General features: G+C 41.5%; 1 protein-coding gene across 1 annotated transcript in view; it reads left to right on the top strand.

Annotated features, from left to right (window-relative positions):
* Fstl4 (follistatin like 4) overlaps positions 1-4,451 on the top strand; it is a 405,787-nt gene extending 401,336 nt beyond the window's left edge. The window contains exon 16 of the mRNA XM_015492824.2: positions 2,250-4,451. Coding sequence (XP_015348310.1) covers positions 2,250-2,952 — 703 coding nt within the window. The 3' untranslated portion in view covers positions 2,953-4,451. The remainder of the gene's footprint in view (positions 1-2,249) is intronic.
* Positions 4,452-19,702: the final 15,251 nt, after the last annotated feature.

Below are 19,702 nucleotides of genomic sequence, written 5' to 3'. Positions count from 1 at the left end.
TCTCTTCTCTTCTCTTCTCTTCTCTTCTCTTCTCTTCTCTCTCTCTCTCTCTCTCCCCCCCTCTCCCTTTCCCTCCCTCCCTCCCCCTATCTCCCCTGAACTGACTTTGGACTTATCAGGAAGGGACAGAAATGAACCCACTTCTGACAAAGCAGACCCAGAACTTAGTCCCCTTTGCTTAGCCACTCTGATAAAGTTAAGGAGGGTGCCTAGCTCCTAATACCTTCAGGAGCCCAGTGACATCAGGAAGTGTCATCTTCAAGGTAAGAACAACAGAGGAAGAAAGAAACTACAACACAGAAAGAAAGAAGCAACAGTGATTAGTTAAGCATCCTCTCCTTTTAGACCCAAAAATCTAGTAGAGGTGGCCTTGACTCCTGTTTTACTGGTGAAAATACTGAGGCTCAGAAATGTGAAGACAATGGCCAAGGTCCTGCAGACAGGAATTGGCAGAATCAGACTAAATGCAAAGCCAAGTCTCCTTCCACTGCCCCATTCGACCTCATTTCCAGCTAACTACAACCCATGGTTCCTCTAGGAGCCCCCAGGGCATCTGTGCAGAAACCCACAAAGAGACAAGACCTCCTGGATGTCATAGTTTTTACCATCATTCAAAATAGAAATTAATAATAATAGCCACGGGGCTGGGATTGTGGCTCAGTGGTAGAGCACTTGCCTAGCCCATGTGAAGCACTGGGTTCGATCCTCAGCACCACATAAAAAAATAAATAAAATAAAGGCATTGTGTCCATCTACAACTAAAATTAAAAGAATAATAATACTAGCCATGGCCTCAACTGCAAACCTTTCCCAACCTGGCCATTCCCCTTCCATATTCATTTTAGAGAGCCCCCAGATGTTTTCTCTAAAGCTCCACCTCCAGAAAACTCAGCTGGAGACTCCAAAGGTCTTATGGTGCTGTTTGTGCCTTTCTGGACTGTGATGTCAAGCACTTTCCTCCAGGTACAATGGTCCATTTTGGAAAGTTGATGTGGGGAGTCACACTTACCTTTACCCAAGGAAGAACACAGCCACCTTATGAGCGCCCTCCCTACAGAGTGCGCCTGGGGAAGAGCCTCTGAAGCTGTATTAATTAATGAGAACCCCACAAAGGAGCTGAATTCAGCCATGCCCCACAGTTCCTACCTAGCTTTTGTATTCCCAGTCCTTCTAAGAGCATTATCACCTGCTCTTTCCATACTCTGGCTCTTTAGAGATGCTTTAAAGACATGCCTGGAGGGAGAGAGCATTTTATCCACTCTGAGATAGAGTTTTCCAAGAGAATAATATGGGAGAGATTTTTTTTCCTATTCCTTTAGGTGGAATTATCAAAAGAGCTTTGTTGAGTATAGGCTCTTCATGTCAAAGGGAAGTCCCACCTGGATTCATATGCTTAACAAGCCTCCAAATAGGACTTTCAGAAAGTCCAGATGTAAGCAACTACCCCTTGCTTGAGCCTCTCCACTAAAGTTCCCTTTCCTGTTTTCCACATTTTTTATTGGTGCATTATAGTTATACATGTTGATGGCAAAGTTCCCTCTTATATTGGATCATCTCAACAGTCCTAGGAAGAAACTGTCTTTTTTTATAATCACTGAGACTCAGAGAGGTAAGCAGCTTGCCCCAGGTCCTGCAGTCAACAGGGCAGCATGGTGGCTCCAAGTCATCTTGCCCCCAAGGTGACCACTGTCCTTGGCCCATTGCCCAAGGCTCTTTCTCCCTGCATCATCAGTGCCAGAGAAGAGACTTCCCAGGGCCCAGGACACTGATGGGAAATCTGTACCTGTGTAGCTACATCTTCATCCTCCAATTCTGACTCACCCTCTATTCCAGTAAACATCTGAGATGTGGGTTCTCTGATCTTGTCCTCAGGGGAAGAGTCTCTTTTCAGTGCATGCTCACCCTGGAAGCACAGGCCTTGCAGAATCAGATTCAAGGGCATCCAAAAGGAAGAAGCCATGGAAGCCCTTTCACCCTCCTTTAAAAATCATGTCTAAAGATGAGTGCATGTTGCTAGAGCATAAGTCCAGTAACATTTATAACTCAACCACATTTGGCCTGAGATCATAGATAATGTATTTAGGAAGCCATCCCCTGCAGAAAGACATAGCTTATTAATAGGCTATTAGGTCTCCGAAGGATTGTGATAAAGGGAAAAGGGTAAGGAGGCAATCCTTTAAGACAAATGTCAGAGCCCCTACTCCTCCAAGAGGCCTCCCACTGTCTGACCTCCATTCTTCCCCTCCCAGGTTTGGCTTCATCTTCAACAAATCTGACCCTGCAGTTCACAAAGTAGACCTAGAGACACTGATGCCCCTCAAGACCATAAGCCTGCAAAGCCATGGCTGTGTGCCCCAAGCCATGGCACACACCCACCTGGGAGGCTACTTCTTCATCCAGTGCCAACAGGACACCCCCACCTCCACCACCCCGCAGCTGCTCATTGACAGTGTCACAGATTCTGTTCTGGGTCTCAACAGTGACGTAACGGGGACCCCCCATGTGTCTCCCGATGGGCGCTTCATTGTCAGCACCGCCGCCAACAGTCCCAGGTTTCACGTGCAGGAGGTCACAATGAGGGGGGAGATCCAGACCCTGTATGACCTGAAAATAAACCCAGGCATCTCGGACTTGGTGTTCCAGCACTCCTTCACCGAAGGTAATCAGTATGACATCTATGCCACCCTGGAGACACAGCCCGACCTGCTGTTCCTGGAACTGTCCACAGGGAAGATGGGCATGCTGAAAAACTTAAAGGAACCACCCACAGGGCCAGCCTGGCCCTGGGGAGGACCTCGCAGAATCCTGAGGGACAGCGGGCTATTTGGACAGTACCTCCTCACGCCAGCCCAAGAGTCACTGTTCCTGATCAATGGTAGACAAAACACACTGCGGTGCGAGGTGTCCGGCATAAAGCGGGGATCCACGGTGGTGTGGGTGGGCGAGGTATGAAGGAGCTCAGCACAGAGCCCTGGGCCCCACGGGCACCACCTAGTCCTGACACCGCAGCCCCAAGCAGGCGCGCTGCACATTTTCACAGACAAAAGCAAAATCCCGTATCCGCTTTGTGGTTCAACACTGGTCTCCTTGCAAGTTTCCTAGTATAAAGTATGCGCTGCTATCAAGATTGGGGTTTTTTCATTAGGAAGTATGATTTACGCCTCGAGCTGCGACGAGAACATATGCTGCTGTGCAAAGGAATCATTTCTGTACCAGGCTGCACGCCGCGTCACCTGGGGATGCCGTGGAACCAAGAGATCCTGCTTTCCGGGGACACTCCTGTCAGTTGCCTTCACATTGTCATCATCCTGTCCCGCCAGCCCCAGCCAGAATTTTTGCCCTGAACCTAGTGGCCTGGAAACAGGGCTGAGCAGGAGCAGGGACTGTCCCTCTGGGAGTTCAAGGCCATCTGTCCTCGCTTGGGACCTCACTTTCTCCTTCACAGCCGCTTCTTGCTTTCCTTTCCATCTGACTTGGCGTAAGCCTGAGGGAGAGCCAATGAGACTTATTACACCTTGGGGGATGGGGAAATCACTCTCTTTATTTTGGAAAATTTTGATTAAAAAATAATTTTTTATAATCTCAAATGCTAGTAAGCAGAAAGATGCTCTACGAGGTCCAGCTATATTCTTCCCTGCCTTAGGCCACGTCTCTGGGGGTCACTCCTGAACATTCCACAGCCAGAAGAACAATGGTCATCCAAAAACAATGGCCCGCTATACCATTGCCGCTCCTCTGCCCCAGGTGCAGATCAGGCCATCAGGTTGGTAAAGACTTGGTCCTGTGTTGGGAACCCAAGAGACCAGGACAAGCCTGCCTGCGTACCTGCTTTTCACCACGGAAGGGGGACATTTCCCTAGCCAGGCCCGGTACCCCAGATTCAGGGCAGACTAGGCTTGCCTGGAAAGGTGTACCCAGCCTCCAGACTCTATGCAGAAGCCCCAAGGACCCAAGAGCTGTCCCTCCAGGTTTCCAATGGATGGATTTCTTTTCTACCCAAGACCCAGACACTCAGCCCAAGTCAGCACTGCACAGAGGACACTTTTCAGGAAGTGCTTTATACATGTCACAATCTATACACACTCCAAAACTCAGAATCCGAAGACTGCAGGCTGATAGCACCAAGTTATTCCCAAATGTCTCAGCCTATGCAGGAGATCAGGTGGGCAGCACAGTAGTACAGCCCAACCATCCTTGGGGAGACCGCCTATGTCAGAGACTCTCAGCAAGAAAGAGTCCCTGTTAACTTCTCAAAATACCCCTTTCCCAGCTGGGTGCAGTGGCGCACGCCTGTCATCCCAGAGACTTGGGAGGCTGAGGCAGGAGGATCTTAAGGCTGGGTAACATAGGGAGATGCTGTTTCAAAATAAAATTTTACCAAAGGCCGGGGTTGTCACTCATGGTAGGACACTTGCATGGCATGCATGAGGCTCTGGGTTTTAGCTCCAGTATGGCAAAAAAACAATAATAATTTAAAAACCCTGTCCTTCTCTCTCTTGTGTCAATGGCCAAAACTATACATGCTTTCTGGCTTGATCATTCTGTAAGCTCCATGGGTTGGGAGAGGTGGCCCTGTCACAGACACCTTAGCTATTTTAGCCACCTTCACCTGCCAGCATGGCCATGATTTTGAAATTATCCTACACACAGCTCCTTTCACTCCCCTCTGACTACCCAGCCCACCTGTGCTCTCCCCAATTTCCTGATACCAGCCCTTGTCTCCCGCATCTCCTCTCTCTTGGCCAAACACCCGTCGCCCACAACTCCCAGGAGAGTGCCTACACGTGTACGTTCATGTTTTTGACTTTTTTTCTTTTTAAGGTAAGACATGTAGGAAGAGGTTGGGGAAACTGACCTCTGGAATCTCATGTTCAGTTTTACAGTAGCTGGGACAGATAGTAACACACCTCACCCTGTCACTGTTTTGTTCCTGCCTCAGTATCCTGACAGATTTACTCCTAAACTCCCACGTTTATCACTGAAATTCTCCGGTGTACATGACTTTGCCTCTTGGCAAAATAGTGTCAACCCTGGCAGAGGAGTCTCTGAGCCTAAAGGAAGAAAAAAATTCCCACTATCAGGCCAGAACATCAGCCTGTCTGGGTCACAGGATTCCTAAGTAAAAGGGCAATCCAGTCCAAACTGGCCTTGTAAGTTGGGAGTGCCAGAATTGACGTCTGCTCCATCCACTCCTTTGCCACTATTCCTCTGTCTCTAAATGTCCCTGAAAGGCACACCTACTTTCCACTGTCCTTACAGTGAAGCTACTGGAGACGACCAGCATGCAGGACACAGTTGAATTAGAGCAGGAACTCACGGGCCTGATGCCCAGGGCAGAGTTTCAGCAGCCCAGCCCTAGGAAGCCAAGTCACAAAGGCCAGAAGACAAATGTCTTCGTAGCAGTGAAACCAGAGGATCTGCTCAGATGGGAAGCAGGGGAATGACAGGCCAGACCTGCCTGCCCTCGCACATTTCAGCCACAGAAGCAGCCAGGAACACGATTTGAAACCCACTGGTGTGGACGGTACCAGCAGGACAGGTGGGCCTCCTGTAAAGAACCCAGCAGGTGATCTGATGAACAAAAAGATTAACAACTAAGAGTTGGCATCATTAAAAACGGATTGATTTACCAAAAGAATCACCAGAAGATGCTATCTACATAAACTCCATCAGTAATTTTGAAATACAATTAATTTCACAAAAATTCATCAGTTCTCCCTCAACCCCTACCAGAATAATAATATGAACTTGTGGTGACATGAAGTCTTTGAAATGGAGGCTCTTTTTCTCCTTCTGCCCAAGTGAGCAGAACCATGCATGAAAGTTCTGGATCCAAAAGGCCCACCCAACCACCTCCAAATGGATGGTAGAAAGAAAGACTTTCTGGTGAATCTCTTGCACAGGCAGGCCTAAGAGTGGGCCACCCCAACGTGGCCAAGGCCAACAACCCAGCCTCAGCAACACTGACTAGCCAGCTCTACCTGGGGCTGGCCCAGACAGATTTCTTCAGTTCCCCAAGTCATACAATATATTCTGCTACCTCCCCCAAGACCCAGAAAGAAACTGGAAGAGCCCTGTAAGGTCTTGGCTGGGGCCAACTATGAATACCAAGCTCTAGGAACATTGACCCAGAGATAGCATCATTACAGATGGAAGCTCATTCCCTGTAATTCCACCCCAACCCAAACTTCTCCCCATAGCCCGCTCATGTGTGCAAAAGAGAGCTCCCAGCTCCAGGTAGATGCCCTGGAAGACGGCTTACAACCCAATTAAAGCCAAGAATGGCCTACCGCCGTGGAGCATTGTAACTGCTGAGTCTTCATTTAGAAAAGCAGCCAGGAGTTGGCTTTGTACAGCTACATCTTGTTTTCTGTTGACCAATAACCTGTGAACTAAAGGAGATTTCAGAACTGAGATGTGATACAGATTCATTCTGGATATATTTTTCTACAAGGGGCTTAAAAGTGTAGTCAATTCATTGTTCACAATGTGTTTCACTCAGGTCCAACAGATGTTGAACCGTCCTCACTAGCAAACCCCACCACCCACTGCAACCCTCCTCTTCAGAAGCAAACCTCCAGGAGAGTTGATCCTGCTCCCCTCCCTCCTATGCATCCACCAATCTACCTCACATTCTCCTCCCCTGCACCCAGCACCACTGGAATGCTGCCCCATGCCAGGAGGCCAGTGACATAAGATGACTGCCGTGCTGATGTGGAAGTCCTCTGCCAGCCTATACCAGGAACATCCATCCCAGTCCAACAACAATCAGAACCCATGAGACGCAGCCCTTTGCTGCCTGGAATAATACCTTAAACCCTAGCTCACAGAGAAGAACCTTGCATGAAAGTTGGATTCAAGATAAGAGAAAACTCACTCCAAACTATCAAGAAGTGGGATATTGTCCAGCAGAAAAAGACCATGACATCTCAGCCAAACCTCATCTTTTAGGGGGCCCAAGCTCCCCAACCTTCCTCTATTTCCAATTCATTCTTTCTTTCCTGTTCCCTTCCTGCAACTTTGGCCCCCTGTTCATGAGCTACTCCATAATAGCTCCCACCATTCAACGAGCAAATGATCTTGCTCCCACCCCAGTGCCCCGCCAGTGCTTTAGGGTTCAAGTGAGAAGTCACTCATTGACCAGATGCTATGATTTGCCATCAGATTGGCATATAGACATAGCAGTTTTGTTCAAGAAAGTCACTAACTGCCTTGGTTTCTCTCCAGAATCATAGAGATTATAAAACAAAGATGCTTCAAGTATTCAAAGGGGAGAAAAATATAGTGCCTATCCTCAGCGTGTGACTAAAAAATCCCAGGTAGCTGATGGAATTCAACTCACTTCCTGCTTTTGTCCACACCAGATTATCTGTAAGTCACTTGAGGATTTGAGCATCTTATCTGGGCCTGCAGGCTTTAGGCATCAGCCACCCAGCAGACACTGGGACAATGAAAAAGTATTGTCTGATGCCTCTATATCCTCCTTTGGAGCTGTGGGCAGCCAGTGGGGAAGACTAATTCAACCAAATACAATGTGTGAAATTATGGAAAATGAGAGAGAATGGAGATTAGCTTCCAAAATCCACAGCAAGGCTTTCGTAGCCGGCACCAGAGTATTTTGCATGTTTTTGCAAAGTCACAATTCACACATCCTTCTTTCCAAGCTCATCTTGATGGATATGGGAACCATCCCTTTTCCGTGTGGTCCCGGAGAAGTTTGGCCCTGCCCTGGAGGGCTCTGGGGGACTCAGCCTACACTCCACAAAGCAATAACTACAGACTGGCCCCTGCACCACACCTGGTAATCGGTGGCTCTCCATGTGTCACCATGACAGGATCAGAAAACGCTGCCCTTTGGAGGCACCCCCTTCAAGATCAGAGCTTTGTTTCTGAGAAAGGACAAATAGCATTGGTTGCTTGTGAGGCCCAAGCACCCCAAAAATGAAACAAAAGAGAAGCCCTAACTCTAGACCTACATCCACTGTCCAGCATGGCGCCTGAAGACCTATTCCTTGCTACTTCAGCTACTTCTGAGAGGCCAGGGAAACGGGCCTGCAGGCCACCCCAGACCTACAGCATCCAATGGGGGTGGAGACCTTGCTCCCTGTCCTCTCACACCACCTGCTGGCTTCCAGGGCTGGCCATCCCCTCTCCCGCCCTCCCCTGGTCCCATCGCTTCCTACCTTTGGGCTGCTGCCTGTGCTCTCTGAAGGCCACTGAGATGATCAAAAGCAGAACTGGGCATGGAGTTTTGCTGGAGTGGTCGCACACACCATTTCATGCTCTCGCGTCACGGAATGACCCTCAAGATGTGAAGTCACACACACCATTTGTCCCATTTAGATTCTCATCCTTCCCCACCTCAGAAACCTTTCAGATCTCTTATGTCAAGGCAGGTTACATTATTTTAAGCAGTTGTGTAGACTCCAAAATATATTTTCTGTAATCACCACTATTTCTCAAAAGGCCTCCTCCTGTAATTATTATACATGTGAATTTTTCCTTATTTATAAAATATATATATAAATTATTTTTAATACATCAACTTTAGTAGAAATTTGTACCAACGCAGTAACAGTATGTGGCATTTGAAATAAGTTTGTGTTTACTTTGACGTATGACACAGTATTGAACACATGATGTATTTGCAGTACCACTTGATAAAAAGATGATTCACAGATTATCATAAAGTATTGTCATTGTAAATGCTCTTTTTCTGAGGATTTTACAATAAAACTTAAGAAAAGTTACCTTTTTCTGGCACCAATCTGTCGGCAGTTGTTAAAGTGAGAATGGATTTGGGCAGACCATTCATCAGCCTCTCTTCCTGTCCACTGCAGTCATAGGTATAGGTGGCCTGATCACCTCCCTCAAAGGCCTCCACATCTAAATAGCATTACCTCGGGCTGGGTGCAGAAACACATGCCTGTAATCCAAGCAGCTTGGGAGGCTGAGGCAGATTGCAAGTTCAAAGCCAGTGTCAGCAACTCAGCAAGGCCCCAAGCAACATAATGAGACCCTGTCTCAAAATTTAAAATAAAAAGGGCTGGGGATGTGGCTCAGTAGTTAAGCACTACTGGGTTCAATCCCTGGCACAAAAACAAATAAATAAATAAATAACATTTGGGAGCAACACAGTGCTGCTCCCCATCTCTTGGAGAACTCAATGTGCCCAGCCCTGTGATATGGACTTAATAAACATTTATTTTAAGCCTTACAATAACCCAACAAGGTAGGTACCATTGTAATCCCCATTTTACAGAAAAAGAAGCCAAGGCTCATCAACAGAGCCACGCTTCAAATCCAATCTACATACCTGCCAACACACACACCCTGACCATTGATGCTACTATCTTCTATACCCCATGTGACAAAGTCTGACCCTCCATTGCTCCAGCCCTACTTCCTCACAGACCCCCTCACACACCTCTCTCTGCCTCATTAACATTAGAGGAAAGTCCAGCAATTCCCTTTGTCTACAGAAACCTGCATCTAATCTGAACCCAAAAACATAGAATAAAGCAGAAAGCAGACACCAGTTTGCTCTCTGCCCCACCTAACGCTGGGCTCATCCCTGCATACACTCGGGTTATCTCTAATGTATCACAAGTCCCAGAAATTCAAGGGTTGGCATTCAGGGGAGTCGGGTGGCAAAGGTACAGCCCATCCCAGGACCTGCCCCAAACAGGGCAGGGGCTTCTGTCCCATCTGACATCCCAACTATTCTCCCCTGACCAAGCAAAAGTAGGCCACACAGAGATAAAAAGTTACTGGACCCAGCTCCACAGATCTAAGTGAAGGATTGACTCATGTTTGGCACCTCCCATGGCCAGAACACCTCTGCAACCACATCTGCTCTCTTGTTCAATCATCATTTTCCAAAGACCATCGTCAGTACCCAGGCCATCCACATGGAGCCCACAGTCCACAGGAGTCAGAGACCCAAGAAGAACCATAGGTTCAAGGAGGGTGCATGTAGGAAAGCTTGCTTGGAGAAGTTTTTTTGGATGAGGTGATAGAGAAGTCAAGTGGGAAGGACAGAGGGGGGTGACAGACTGCCTGCCAAGAGGAACAGCAAAAGTAATGGACTTGCACAGAGAGAATGGCAAGAAGGTGGGCATGATGGGCACAGCAGTTGTGAGGGAAGGTCTCTGCACACAGTAAGTCCTGAGACTGAGAGAGCTGCAGGGTGGAAGCCACCTTATTACAGAGGTAGAGGCCATTATTTAGGTTCTGGGGCACATCATCTTTCCAGCTGATGAACTGAAGGTGTCCATGTAAAAAGGAAAAAGGATAGGAGATGCTGCCCAAAACATGCCTTTGTCTGCAATCTGCATCCAGGACCCAAAAGCCTGGATTTTATTTTTTTTTAACATGTCACAACTCCCAATCACCTTAACAACCAAAACATCATGACCCTCACTGAGAAAGCTTGCTGAGGCTTATTCAAAGTGTAATAATCAGAAAAAGGGGGCAGGAAATTGAGGCAAAAATGAAGGGAGTCAATTTCTTTAAAGTCCAGTTCTGTGAACCCCATCCATCCTCTCTTCGAGGCCATCCATGCAGTTTCTATCAGTCAAAAGTCTCCGGAAACTTCCCTGGGACTGCCAAAAAAATAGAGGACAGGAGGAACGTCTTCTCTGAGAGGACTCACTCTCTCCCTTGCAAATGTGTTCCCTTTCCCCTTTCCTCTCCTTTTAATAAACTCGTGCCTATTATTCCGAGTGACATGTCTGAAATATTTCTGGGCTCACACTGATCGGTCTTTCTAAAAAGAATCTATTCACAAGAATCAAAATGAATAAGGGGTCTCTGGCTGCTGCAGCTCTGCAGCAGGCCTCTGCCCTATAAAAATACTCTATTAAAAGAATGAAAAGACAAACTTTGAACTAGGAAAAACTACCTGTAAACCATATATCCAACGAAGGACTAGTATCTAGAATACACAAAGAACTCAGGACACTGAACAGTAATATAACAAGCAATGTAACTAGAAATGGCAAAACACATGACTTCTAAAATTCTAACACAGAAATTTCACCAAAGAGGATATATAGATGTTAAATAGGCACATGAAAAGATGCTCAATATCATTAGTTACTAGAGAAATGCCAATGAAATATCACCACCACATTAGAATTGCTAAAAATACTACTCTGAGAAAATTAAAAATAGTGACAACATCAAATGCTTCTGAGGATACAGAAAAACTTGATCATTCATACATTTCAGAAAGAAATGTAAAATGATGTGGCCTCTCTGGGAAAAAAAAAGTGGGTTTTTTTATTTTTTTAATCAGCATTTGACTATCAGATGACTTGATAATTTCATTCCTGGGCTTTTGTGCAACAGAAGTGAACACTTACCTTCTCCAAAACCCATATACAAATGTTCACAGCACCTTTATTCATAATGGCCTGAAACAGGAAGCAACCCAGATGTTCTCCAGATGCAGTGCCCACATGATGACTCATTTATGATATCAATTCCTGAAATGGTAAAACTACAGAAATGGAAAGCATATGAATGGTTACAGGAATAAAGGAAGAGAATAGTGTGAGAGGGATCTAGGTGTGGATATCAAAAAACAATAGATGAGATCCCAGTGGCAATGGAAGTGCTATGTGTTGACTGCACCCACATCAGCCTCCCAGTTGTGCTATTGAACCATGGTTTTGCAAGATGTTTCTTGTTGGGAAAACTGGGCATTGGGCTCACAGAATCTGGGTTGTTTTTTTCATAATTGCACATGAATCTATAATTATTTCAAAAGAAAAAAACTTTCAGGTCCAGGTGGTATCAGCAGTGACTATTCTCAAACATTAAAGGAAGATATAAAGACAATTCTACACAAACTCTTCCTGAGAATATAAAGGAAAGAAAAAAAATACCCAACTCACTTTGTGATACTAGAATAATTTTTTACACTAAAACCCAATAAAAACAACTCAAGAAAAAGAAAATTAAAAGCCTATTGTACTTGTAATAAAGATAACAAAATCCTAAAGAAATAACAAACTGAATCCCACAATTCAGAAAAAGAAGTAATGCATTATGACTAAGATGGATTAATCTCAGAATTGCAAAGTTGATTCAACATTAGGAAAAAATTTATGTAATTTACCACATTATCAGATGAAAGGAGGAAAAGCATATGAATATCTCAAGAGATGTACAAAAATATTGAAAAAAAATCATAAATCAATTCACATGCATGATCTCCTTTTAGCAAAGTAGAAACAGAGACTTTATTAACTAATCATTCAAAATGAAGGTCTACAGCAAACAAATTTCAGTGAAGCGTGAACACTGGTGAGCTCCCTGTTGGACCAGGAACAAGACAAGGATCCCACTACCACCACATCAATTCATCACTGCATATCAGTCCTAGCCAGAGCCAGAAAACAAGAAGAGATGGGTGTAAGATTTGAAAGAAACAAAATTATGTGATTGTGTAGTTGGAAAATTAAAATGAATATACAAGACAACTTATTAATTTTCACAAGAGAGTTCAGTGAAGTTGACAACCAAACAACACAACGTAAATAATTATATTTCCATATACCAGAAACAAACACTAAATTTAAAAAAAATGATACCACTTATAATAGAATTTAAAAGCACAGGAATAAAATTAATAAAAACAAAAGATCCCTCTGAGAAGAATTCTAGAACTTTAAGAGACATTAATTACACTAAGTGGAGAGATATACCATGTCAATGGACTGGAAGATTTCATAATATAACAGTGTTAACTTTCCCAGATTGATTCATAGAATAATATAAAGAAGGGATTTTAGAAAATTCCAAAACGTATATGGAAGTTTAAAAGATCACAAGTAGCTAAGAAACTCTTGAAGGAAAAAGGGTCTGGAATTTTCTCTATTAAATAAGACTCAATCTAAAGGTATAATAACTAAGACAATGTGGAATTGAGCAAGTTAGACAAACGGATCAGTGGAAATTAATACAGGGATCAGAAATATATATATATATANTTAACCAAAATGGTATGTCAATCTGGGTGTGAGATTAGCACAGAGTCTTTATAAAAAGAATCATCAACTACATTCACAGGCTCAACCAATAAAAGGGCAATATCCTTATTACACATGCAGCTTCAGATGGTGTTCAGATGTTGGAGAAACACTCTTGGAATTCCTGAGTTACATGAAAGCAGTGAGTTGGCCTTTTTTGTGTGAGTAGATGTTGTCCTCTTTATTATTATTTAAAGACATAGTATTTAGAAACATTTTGGTCAATAAAGCAAGTCTAGAATAGCTGAGAAAAATTGTCCACACTTTTAAAATATATATATATATATATATATATATATATATATATATATATATATGAATGAATGAATGAAAGTGTTATATCCAGTAGATTTAGCATTGCAGATTGGTGGGGGAAAGGTGAAATTTTTCAATAAATGAAGCTAGCGCAACTGTGTATCCATAAGGAGAAAAAAAAATAAGACCCCATCTGACCCACATGCAAAAATTATTTCCAGTTAGATTTTTTTAATAAAAATTTAGAAGAAAATATAGAGCATCTTTATAACCTTGAAAATAATTTCTTAAATAAGATACCAAAAAAGATTAATAAGGGCTGAGGCTGTAGCTCAGTAGCAGAGCGCTTGCCTAACATGTGTGAGGCACTGGTTTCAATCCTCAGCACCACATAAAAATTTTTAAAAATAAATAAAGGTTGGCTAACCATCTACAACTACAAAAAAAAATTTAAAGATTAATAAGCTAAGCTACATAAAAAATTGACTGTTTCTGTTTATTTAAAACACAAAATGTAAAAAGACAGGGCATCAAGTGAAAGAAGATATTTATTTGCCATAGGTACAGTCAAAAAAGTAACATCCATAATATATGAAAAACCCTCACAAATCAATAAGAACAGATGCAACAGAAAAAATGGGCAAGATTTAAAAAAAAAAAAAAACCACAAAAGAGGAAATCCAGAAAAACCAACAAACATATAAGAAAGTGCTAATTCACATTAGTAATCAAGTAAGCCAAGTAAAATTAAATTATATAAATGTATTTAAGATACAAATACATTCTAACCTAAACGGCAAAAATGAAAATAACTAAGAGTAGTAGATGATGGTGATTATGTAGAACAATAAGAGCACTCATTCATGGCAGGTAGGAGCACATATTGGAAAGCGGTTTGGCATTATCTTAGAAAGTGATTCTATTCATGGGTACACAACAGAAACCCATGGTCGCGTGCACCAGGACACATGCTCATGCAGTCCTCACAGCATATGCTGTAATAACAAAGACTGGAAACAACTCCAACATCTTTTAAAGAAATTATGATATGTTCCTATGACGGGTTACAGCAATGAAAATAAACCACGGACAGTCATACATTTCATCATAAGTCAGTCTTAACAAACAATGTTAAACAAAAGGGTAGCTATAGTTCAAGAAAAGCCAAACACAATAAGAAAACCATGAAGAGAGACCAGAAAAAGGTGTCCCAAAAATACTAGTAATGAAAGAAGGGAAGAGATTGCTACTGAGAATAGGCATAGAGCTGGCAATATCATGTCCCTTAGGTTGGTGGTGATTATAAGCGTTCATTAAATATTCCTATGCTACATGTACTTCCACGCATTATGTTACATTCAAATATTTCTTTAAAAATGTTCAGTTTCTGGGGCTGGGGTTGTGGCTCAGTGGTAGAGTGCTTGCCTAGCATGTGTGAAGCACTAGGTTCGATTCTCAGCACCACATATAAACAAATAAATGAATAAAGGTCCATCAATAACTAATAAATTTTTTTTAAAAAAAAAGTCTTCAGTTTCTGGCAATACAACGAACCATGTTTCAAAAAATCCATTACTACCTAGAAATGCTGGAGAGAACAGAACGAATGCTCTTCAACGCATAAGTAAAGAAAGCAAAAACAAAAAAGAAAAAGGTGAATCAGAAGAGAAAATATGAGCAAACCGGAGCTTGGGTTTTGATAAACAAGTAGAAACAGAGATAAAACCTTGAACCCAAGCAAGGTAGAAAATTATGAACTGAAACTCCTAAATAAATCTGAGACATTGGGCTAGGGTTGTGGCTCAGTGATAGAGTGCTTGTCTTGCCTGTGTGAGGCACTGGGTTCTATTCTCAGCACCACATATAAATAAATGAATAAAATAAAGGTGCATCAAAACTAAATATATATATTAAGGGCTGGGGATATAGCTCAGTTGGTAGAGTGCTTGCCTTGCATGCACAAGACCCTGGATTCGATCCACAGCACCACAAAAAAAAAAAAAATTAAATATCTGAGACATTTAAAGGGTTCGTCCTCAGGGAAGACCATTCTAGAGAAAAATTGACACATTGGCTCAGATAAACCAGCAAAAATATTTAACTCAATTGTATTTTGATTTTTGGTGGATTTTTTTTCCTCTTTATCCTTTTTTAAATTTTTTTAATTAATTCATTTATTTGTTCTAATTAGTTAAACATGACAGCAGAATGCATTTCAATTCATAGAACACAAATGGAACACAATTTTTCATTTCTCTGGTTGTACACAAAGTAGAGTCGCACCATTTATGTCTTCATACATGTACTTAGGGTAATGATATCCATCTCATTTCACCATCTTTCCTACCCCCACTCCCCCTCCCTATTCCTCCCTCCCCTTTGCCCTATCCAATGTTCCTCCATTCCTCCCATGCTTTCCCCATTATGGATCAGCATCCACTTATCAGATAAAACATTCGACCTTTGGGTTTTTCTGGGATTGGCTTACTTCACTTAGCATTATATTCTCCAATTCCATCCATTTACCTGAAAATGCCATGATTGTGTTTCTTTTAATGCTGAGTAATATTCCATTGTGTATATACACCTCAGTTTCTTTATCCATTCATCTATTGAAGGGCATCTAGTTGGTTCCACAATTTAGCTATTGTGAATTGTGCTGCTATAAACATTGATGTGGCTGTGTCACTGTAGTGTGTTGTTTTTAAGTCCTTTGGGTATAAACCAAGGAGTGGAATAATTGGGTCAAATGGTGGTTCCATTGTATTTTGGATGGGATAAAAGGCCTTCTCTAAGAATTCATAATCATGGAACTACCACACATGTGTCTTTGGATTGTAAATTTATACTATCCTTGTAATTCAAGAACATCCAAAGTGAGAAACAGGTATAAAAATTGGTTTCACTGGGACATCCAGTAGAAGCAAATGCAGACTCACTCTTGGGGGACATGCCTCCCAATCCAGGCCATCCATGATTCTCAAAGATAAACCCATATTTAATACACTCAGGTATTACTAAAGTACATAAGAAAAAAACCAAGCATAGGCAAGAGTCAGCACAAATCAGTAAGTCATATAAAACCCATAAGAATTTCAGAAATAGTTTGCTCAAAAACATTAAAAATTATTAAAAGAATAAATTGAAAAGCACAAGAGGGAAAAAACAGGCTGTGAGAAAAGAACAGAGATTGAAAAAAAACTAATGGAACTTCTATAAATAGAATGGAAAGTTCAACAAACATTTTAAACAGCAAATTAGAATTGAGAGCTAGACAATTCACAACAGCTAAGCTCTGGAACCAACCTAGGTCCCCTCCAGCAGAAGAATAGATAAAGAAAATGTGAGGGGAAGGGAGGGGGCATGGGGTTATAAATGATGGTGGAATGTGATGATCATTATTATCCAAAGTACATGTATGAAGACACGAATTGGTGTGAATATACTTTGTATACAACCAGAGATATGAAAAATAGGGCTCTATATGTGTAAAAGGAATTGTAATGTATTCTGCTGTCACATATAAATAAAAAATGTGTGTATATATGCACAATGGAATATTACTCAGCCACAAAGAAAAATGTTGAGGGCCACAGCCGAGTCAGGATGATGCATGGCATTTTTGCCAGAAGTAGTGGTTGAGAGGTGACGCCAGCAAGCCATTAAGATGATGACTTTTGAGTTCTCGCGGAGTTCCCGTTGAGTTCCGGTCGAGCTCTCGCGGGGATTCCTGAAGAGTTCTCATTGGTTGGGGAAGTGCCGGAGGAGGGATTTCCGGTTGGTGGTTCCTGGAGGAGCTGCGTGGCATTTGGGAGAGTTCCCGGGGAGCGTGTGTGGAGTGTGCTCGTGGAGTTCAGAAATAAAGTTTGTTCCTGCTTCAGTGGCTCGTGATTTGTGCCCAGCCAGACTGCAGCAGAAAAATGAAATTATGGCATTTGCAGATAAATGGCTGGAACTAGAGAATTATCATGCTAAGCAAAATAAGCCAATCTCAAAAAGAAAACCAAAGGCTGAATGTTCTCTCTCATATGTGGATGCTAACACCCAGTAAGGGAAGGGAGGGAAGAATAGAAGTTCATTGGATTAGACAAAGGGGAACGAAGGGAAGGGAGTGGGGATGGGAATAGGAAAGACAGTAGAATGAATCAGACATAACTTTCCTATGTTCCTATATGAATACATAGACAGTGAAACTCCATGTCATGTAGAACCACAAGAATTGGGATCCTAATTCAAATAAGTTATACTCCATGTATGTATAATATATCAAAATCCACTCTACTGTCATGTTTACCTAAAAAGAACAAATTTTTTTAAAAAAGTATTGAGAGCTAGAGCGATGCCATTGCTCAGAATATAGCACAAAGAGATTAAAGAACTGGAAAATATAAAACAGATCTAAAACTGTACAAGAGAAATGATAATATTGACATATGTCCAATGGGCATTCCAAATAAAGAACTATGTGTTTGGACAAAGGCAATACTCAGCAGTAATGACTGAGAGATGATGAAATACAAATCAACAGATTCAAAGAATGCGTCCTGAGAAGGGATGAATTAAAAGAAATTCACACTTGTAGTACAATTGCATATCATCAAAGAGAAGATCTGAAAAGTAATCAGAGAGGAATGATGGTTTACTCATAAAGGACCAGTAATCCAATTCTCCATAGCAATAAAAAAAAATTACAGAAAACAATAGAATAATATCTTTATAGTGCTTAGAGAAAATAAAAGACAACCTAGAATTATCACCAGAAAATCCCTCAAGTATGTACTTCCAGAAGAAGGAAATTAGAAGAAAAGAAGAGAATACAAAAAGTGACAATAGGCAAGAAACTGATAAATAAGTTCATAACTCTATATAATTATAAACAGTAAAAATTATTAACTTAGAGACATAAAAGTGGAATTAAGCTGCCAGACAATAATTATACGATGGGAAGGTAGCACTCAAAGCTAAACCATTCAAAATCTCTTATGTTGTTCAGGAGAGGGAAAGAAAGATTTTTAGGCTTAGAAATTGAATGTAAGATTTACAAACTAATAGATGGAGTGACAAGGAATTAATACACTTAAAATAAATAACTATCTATGTCAACCCAATAGAAGACAAGAAAGGAGAAAACACAAGTAGCAAAGGAAAGTTCTGCTAAATAGAAAAGACAAAACAACATGCTAGCCATACATCCCAGTGACAGTGCTCACCACAGGAGACACTACCAATTAAAAGATGGAGATTGCTACATTGAATTTTAAAGTATAATTTCACAGAATGCTGTTTATAAGAAAAACTGGTAAGAGACAAGCATACAAAAAAAAATAATGCATAAGAAAACCCAATGTCCATCAGTTGATAAACGGGCAAGCACCGTAGGGTACATCCACACAATGGAAGGTTATTCAGCCACAGTAAGGAATGAAGCACCAATTCATGCTACCACCTGGGCAAACCCTGAAAACATCATGCAGCGTGAAAGAAGCCAGACACAAAAGGCCACATCTATATGAAATGCCCAGAATAAGCAAGCCCATAGAGACCAAAAGCAGATTCATTTAACATAGTTCTTTCCCCCAGGGACTGGGGGAACAGGAAAATGGAGATTAACAGCTAATGGGCACAGCAGTTCTTTAGGAATAGAAAAAAAAATCTTCTAAAAAAAAAAAAACAGTGGTTATTGCATAATTGTGTGAAAAAAACTATAATCACTAAATCATACACTTGAAATAGATGCATTTTATCGTGAGTCATCTCAAAGTTTATATAAACTAAAATATTTTAAACAGTGAGTTGGAAGTTACAGGTCAAATACTAACTTTTACTTTTAAAAAAATGTGTGCTTATATTAATATCTAATGTAGACTTTAAGGCAAATAGCAGGAATAAAGACAGTTACTACATGATAAAAGTGTCCATTCACCAGGCAGATAAAACAAATTCTACAAACACAATTTCAAAAGGTATAGAAAACATAATTGACGGTATTAAACAGAGGAACTGAAAAATCTACCATCATGGAAGCTAACATGGCTCTTTCAATAATTACTTCAATAAATGAAAATTACTAAGGATATAGAAGTTATAAGTCACACAATAAATAAGCTTAAACAAATTAATAAATGAGCTTGATTCATAGATGTATATACAATCCTGCACATAGAAATTGGTAGAAACACGATTTTTTTCAAACTCACATAAAACTATAAAACTAACCATGCACTAAGTATAACACCATAAAAAATAATTTCCACAAATACCATAAATCAGTATCACAGACCATAATATCTGACCACTATGCAATAAAATAGAAATCAATGACAAAAAAGGTAACTGAAGAATCTCCACACATTCAGAGAATCGAATGTGTAATTATAAATAATTCAGAAGTCAAAGAAACCATAATAGAA

This window comes from Marmota marmota, unplaced genomic scaffold (genome assembly GCF_001458135.2).
Source record: "Marmota marmota marmota unplaced genomic scaffold, marMar, whole genome shotgun sequence".
Taxonomy (NCBI): domain Eukaryota; kingdom Metazoa; phylum Chordata; class Mammalia; order Rodentia; family Sciuridae; genus Marmota; species Marmota marmota.
Note: the sequence above shows the minus strand (reverse complement) of the source record. Positions and strands in the feature narration are given on the sequence as shown.